The sequence below is a fragment of the Eurosta solidaginis genome, chromosome 1, assembly GCF_040869045.1.
Source record: "Eurosta solidaginis isolate ZX-2024a chromosome 1, ASM4086904v1, whole genome shotgun sequence".
NCBI lineage: Eukaryota > Metazoa > Arthropoda > Insecta > Diptera > Tephritidae > Eurosta > Eurosta solidaginis.
The window spans coordinates 364,672,213-364,678,496 of NC_090319.1; the positions used below are offsets into that span (position 1 = coordinate 364,672,213).

General features: G+C 38.1%; 1 protein-coding gene across 1 annotated transcript; it reads right to left on the reverse strand.

The window, feature by feature from the left end:
* Positions 1-3,445, reverse strand: LOC137241208 (uncharacterized). Its single transcript, XM_067768550.1, has 2 exons — positions 3,128-3,445; positions 1-735 (listed from the first exon to the last, which is right to left on the reverse strand). Exons 1-2 carry the CDS (start codon positions 3,443-3,445, stop codon positions 1-3), a joined length of 1,053 nt encoding a protein of 350 aa, XP_067624651.1.
* Positions 3,446-6,284: the final 2,839 nt, after the last annotated feature.

Genomic DNA, 6,284 nt, shown 5'->3' on the forward strand with positions numbered 1-6,284 from the left:
TCATGAAACCTGCTGGTGAGCAAAAAAGTCGGCTCCCTCACTAAAAGTACTATAAATGGTTTCGAATTTAGCTCTTTCTCTTGCATTATATCTGTATGGATAATTTTGTTTTAGACAGCTCAAAATACCATTTAACTTGTAATATTTAGATGGCCAGTGACAGCTACAGGGTGGCACACATGTTTTACAACATTCTGGTGGAATTTGTTCTTTTTTTCTATCCGGTTTCAATACAGACAAAATATCTGGCTTGCTTGAGCTATCTTGAGTCCAATAACAATTGCAGAATGCGCGACAAGTACAAAATTGAATACCGCGTTTAGGTAGCTTATGTGGCGGATCAGCTTTACACGCATATAATTTGTAACGATCCATACCGCCAAATCTTTCAATTCTGCCTTGTTCTCGTGCCAACCAGCGTTCAAGTAAATCACAATGATTATTGGGTTTGCCGGTGGGACGCAGCATTTGCATGCGTCGCCAAAGATCTGTACGTCGTACGTTTTCAAATTTGAGTCCAGTTTGCATGCGAAACAATTTATATAATTCGCTATAATGTTCAGGAGGCAAAGATAAATTTCGCATAAATTTTGTCATCTCAAAATAAAATAAAAGTCGTATGCCATAAGTGATATGTGTGATGTGTTCAAAATTTGTTATATTCATTGCTGAAAGTGCCTGCGCATTCACCAACAATAATTTACGTCCCGTAATTAGATTTACGCGAAATGTGTTCTGTAAAGAGATTAAATTTGTATAGCTTGGAAGGATTTGTGGTATCATAATGGCGTATGAGCACCTAGAGCTGGATTTCGAATCGATTTTTAATCGATTTAATAGGTCTTCGAAAATACATCATTTTGCAGTTACAGTAGGTACAATATAATATTGATTGATCGAAATTAGCAGAAAATATTGTGGCGATTATTAGCATCACTGTGCTGTTAGTAAATACTCATACCACAAACACATTAAAGCAGACGCCGCCAAACACTGAAACAAATATTCGCATTCCATTCACACGTATTCTTATTCTCTTTCATTTAGTAGTCGCAGAGCATTTGGCGCAGTAACATCGAACGAATGTTTGTTGTCAATATGATGCATTAAGCGGATTATCGCGCTCTGACTAACAATTATTCATTTTCATTTTGCCGACGTCTACATTAAAGCAAGCCACACTTGTGTACATGAACACATCAATCATCATTTACACAGATTGATAGAAGGAGACGATGAATATCTCACATACACATATGTAGTAATAAGCTAAGAGTTGTTACTAACACATACACTATTATGGCTAGTAGAAAAGCTTAAACTACAAATATACATGCATATCGCTGGTAACCAAGCAAGAGATAAAATTGTTCTCGAACACATTTTCGCGAAATGACTAGACCTTAGGAGAAATGGGTGAGCGAGAAAACCGAGAGCAGAAAAGCAGCGCAAGCTGAGGAATCAGTAATCAGTTTGATTTAAACACGCGGTTAATGAATTATAATTGTACCACTCCCAAAGTAGTCTAAATAAAGACCATTTTGCAATACTGAATATTGGAGTTATTTATTTGACAGTTCAGCGATTTGAACGTAAGCAGACGGTGCACAATAAGCGGGATTTCCCTAAATTCGTTACAATATATTTACTGTAATTTTTTAGTACATTTACCTTCACTGGCGCATATTCATAGTCAAAGTAAAATAGTTTCAACTTAATTTAGAATCATAACCTCCCAGCAAACATTCGGAGTGAAAAACGAGGCCTAAAAGACACCTTAATCGGAGCGTTTACACTTATTATGAGGTCATTTAAGAGCCCGAAATTAGTTTATATCCCTTCTTGCAGTGGTCGTCTGATATTAATTCTGCTCAGAATTTGCTTTTCAGAATCATTTACGTGCTTTGTATTTGGGATTTCAGATCAGGAGGGATTTTGGACGCATCACATTAAAAATGTGATTATTGGTATAGAAACAGGAATTTTGGGTGAAAACCATAAAAGTTGGGCAAAGTGAGTCAGCTCTAATTAAAGACAAAGAGATCTGGACACACCTACCAGGGCATACCACGGATGCAGTTTTGTGGTTGCAATGAAAAAAGTCCAAAATAATCACATTGTTAAAATACACTTATTATGGAGATGATTTGAGAGAAACGTCCATACCAACTCAAATCGTGAACAGCGACACGTTATAACAATGATTTTATTAAATTATTATAAAATGGGAACGTTTGTTCCAAAGTTGCTTTATTTGCTAAACACTATTGGCACATACATAGCTCATAGTTTTCATCATATCGGAGTCATAAAAGACTCCTATATGATCAAATTTCTGAGCCTCATATTTTTCACATACATATCAGATTCCTAAATTATGAGCGCTCCGCCTAGGCGATTTTGGCGTTGCTTAACAAATCACGCCAGCTATCCTTGTTTCAATATAACTTACACCAAGGGAGTTCAAGACTTCTTGGTGTTAATCTTTCCACTTCGTCTGCTTTCAAATAAGGGTGCCGATAGGCATACAACTTGTGCCAGAGCATCTTTATGCATTACCATAATATAACCTAGCGGTTGGCATTACGGAAGAAACCATACATCGTCGGCAGAACTTTTCTCTCGTTCACTGGACCAAACCATTGTCCCTCCACACGGTCCGTTTTTCCGAAACATATATCAGAGCTGGTATAATGAGAAATTTGTAGCGCGTTACTGACAAGAGTTATTCTATGGTTGATTTCTAAGCTAAAATTGCAGAGAAGGCAGATTTTTCTCTAGAAATTTCTGCGCGCAAAATTGGAATATCTTAAATAAAAATTGTTCATGCTCCATGGTACACGAGGAAGGTTTCTTTAATACTGCTATGATTAAATTGGATTAAACACAAAAATTATGTTATTTCAGTATCGAATACACTAGTTCCAATCCCATGCATCCAATTCGATGGGAGAACCATGTGAAGAACCATGTTTTTGTGAATCGAATCGAAAAATCAGATTAAAAAAAAAAAAAAAAACTAATCGAGTCCAGCTCTATGTGCACCAAATGGAATCCGTATGGGACTTGCAACACCAACAAGTCAGCCAAGCCAACCAACCGTATGCCTAGTTATTCAATACCTTACCTGATATTGTGGATACCCATATTTGCGTATCCATTGATAACATTCATAGTTCGACCATTCATAAACTGACGGCAACGGAATTTCATCCACGACACGAGCTGCCAAATTGAGTAATGTATCGGGTGTGGTTTGAAATTCGATTGGTAGATTATCTTTTTTATATTCTGCAAATTTTTTGTAAATTTTTGGATATTGAAATTTGCATGCCTCCAATGGTGGCGTTCTTTTCTTGGGTTTTCTTGGTTTCACATATTTGTCATCAGAAGAATAGAATAAACCACGCGAAGTTGGCAATGTGAAATTAGTAGATGATGGCATTTATACGTACGAGTGAAAATTACGCGTTAATAATTTTTACTTAAACGGTATGTAATACGTTGTTAATATTTAATTAAAAATTAAAAAAATAAATAAAAAGTTACAAAACTGCAGCGGCACAAAAAAGAGTTTTTTATAAAATTGCTGAAAATTTCATTTTGTTTAAAGTTACAAAAAATTGTACTAATGACGTGTGAATTTGAAGCAGCAAAACGGGTGACTCTTTCTTTAGTGTGAAATATTCCTCAATTTTGTATATCTCCGATTTTGATGAAACTGCGCGTAACGGGCATTCAAAGAACTGCGTGGATATCTGCAAATAGAGTAACGCCGTACCCCATCCGTATTATCACCAATGTTGTAGACGCTCATCATCAATCAATTGCTTAGGCGGTTTGACAGGATAGCAGTCAAACCCACGTCATATGCAGATAACGTTTCAGTCATCATAAGCGGCAGATGTCTACCTACAATAAGCTTTATGATGGAACAGGCACTTCGGAATGCACATAATTGGGTATCTGGAGTCGGGTTAACCACTAACGCGGAAAACCCGATATAGAATTGTTTACTAGAAAACATAAGATCCCTAGTTGGACGAATTCTTAGCTGAGAAGGCTAATTCTACAAGAAAAGCACATTAGAAAATATCTAGGCATTGTACTAAATAGTAAGTTGTCGTGGAAACCCCAGTGGAAGAGAGAGCGAAGAATGCGTCCGCGGCACTGTATATATGCAAGAGGATGTATGTGTGATCGTTACCCAAACTTTCTTATTTGGTATTAATGGCAGTTGTTTGGTGGACAGCCACACAAAAAAGTACATATACCAAAAACCTTGAAGGGTATGCAGATTATTAATTATAAGCATAACCGGAGCCCTAAAACTAACCATACAGCAGCCCCCCAGCGTGTTAGGGGGATTAGAATATACCCGCGGTAGGTATGCCTGTCGTAAGGGGCGACTAAAATACCAAATTGATTCAAGGGGTTGTGTAGCGCAACCCTCTCAAGGGGTTGTTAGCGCAATATATAGCATCTCCAACCCAATTGTCAACCACGCCGTGGCGAATCCTGTTTGCCTAAACAGGCGAGGCTCAGGCGACCCCAGGTTCCTCATGGAACTTGGGAGTGGGGAGGGTGGCATGGCTTGCTTAGAAGGTTTAATATAGTCATATAAATCGTTCCCGATATGGTCGGGCTAGTACCTTAATGGTGATTTGTTACCGGAACGTACCGGATCTATATCCGGCAAAGGACCATCAACATCGATAACACTCCTCAAAGCCTTCGGGGTGTGTCTTTATCGTTAATACAATATCAATAACAACCCCTACAGCAGCATTGCGTGCCATTCTGCACATCCCTACTGCAGAGAAAATGGCGAAAAAAATACCGTTAGCCACTGTAACAAGGATCGAGGCCTTGGGCCAGCTTGGGTGTAAGTCGCTTAGCGCCATCTGATATCGGGCGAACAGCATATGTGGTCTCTCGTCTGAGCTTCGAAAGAGATATTGGGGCCACAATTGAGACAGAGGGCTACCGTCAGAGTGCAGAAATTGCAGACCGTCGGGTCCGCTGTTTACTATGTCGCTCCTTGGTGTGAATCCGTCATGTGTAATTGTTGCACGACCAATTTAAATTTTCAAAATTTTCGGACAGTTTATTCCAATTTATTCGTAGTATCCATTTGGGCCAAGATAATCGCTTAAATGTGGCCTGGGATATTTGCACACCCCAATACCACTACGATTGGAGGAGCTTGAGAGTGGTTATTAACAGTTTCTCTTTTGAGCTAAAATGCCGTAATTGCGCTTGAATACGCGGGATCTCTTGAGAGTCTAAAAAAATTCCAACTAAAGTTGAATCATATTGTAACGAAATTGCTTGCAAATCCTCTTATTTGCAATCCTCTGCTAAGTTCGAATCACTAAACTGTTGAATAAATAACTCCAATATTGAATAATGGAAAAATGGCCTTTATTAAAGTACTTCACAATACACTTATACTTTGCTACTCGCTGGCTTAATAACCAAACTGATTGATAACTCAAATGAAACTCTACTATTGGCCGCCAGATCGCGTGCTTAATCAAACTGATTGATAGCTCAACTCAAACTGAGTTACAGCGCCTCTACATCTGTTGCCTTTTATACCCTTTGGTTTCCTCGTTCGCATTTTTCCAGAATGTACTAGCATTGTCCATGAGCTCTCAAACTTCTCAGCTATAACTAAAATTGCACAATTTTATACACCTTTTAGGCGCTTCCAGAATCTACTAGTACAGTAGCTCTCAAACTTCTCAGATATATGCATGTGTTTGCGCATTGACTCTCCGCTGCTTGTATTCGTACATGGTACATATGTGTAGACGCAATTATTTATTCGTTTATGTAGATACATAAAGATAGAATTATTGATGTGAATGTTTGTAGTGTACAGTCTTTCGCGCAAACATAGGCGTATAAGTAAATGCATCTGTATGTGACATCTCTCTGGGCTGCCTTATATATGTGTATACTTGATTTGATTATTAACGTAAATACTGCTTGGCATGGCCTTAGCATCGCCTTAGTGATGGGATAACTTAGTGATGCTAATATCCGTGACAATATCATACCAGATAAAAGTTTTTTAATAAAATAACTTATCGAAGGTTATGGGCTTATCTACTTAAACTCTTTATTAACTTTTTTCGTGATGAGAATTTTTTCTCCAATCACTAAGTGGCGTTTTCACCATCACCAGTTAATCAGTCATCTTTATGTTATAGAATTTCTAGCTTTCGCCATGCTAACTAGGAATCGACTCTCAGTTAAACGCATGGCAAAACTTTATG

What these genes read in the sequence shown, in the direction of transcription:
- LOC137241208 (XM_067768550.1), bottom strand. Translation starts at nt 3,445, where the DNA reads ATGCCATCATCTACTAATTTCACATTGCCAACTTCGCGTGGTTTATTC. An exon ending in ATGGGTATCCACAATATCAG is followed by an intron (nt 736 to 3,127) that starts GTAAGGTATTGA and finishes ATCTCTTTACAG; the next exon opens with AACACATTTCGCGTAAATCT.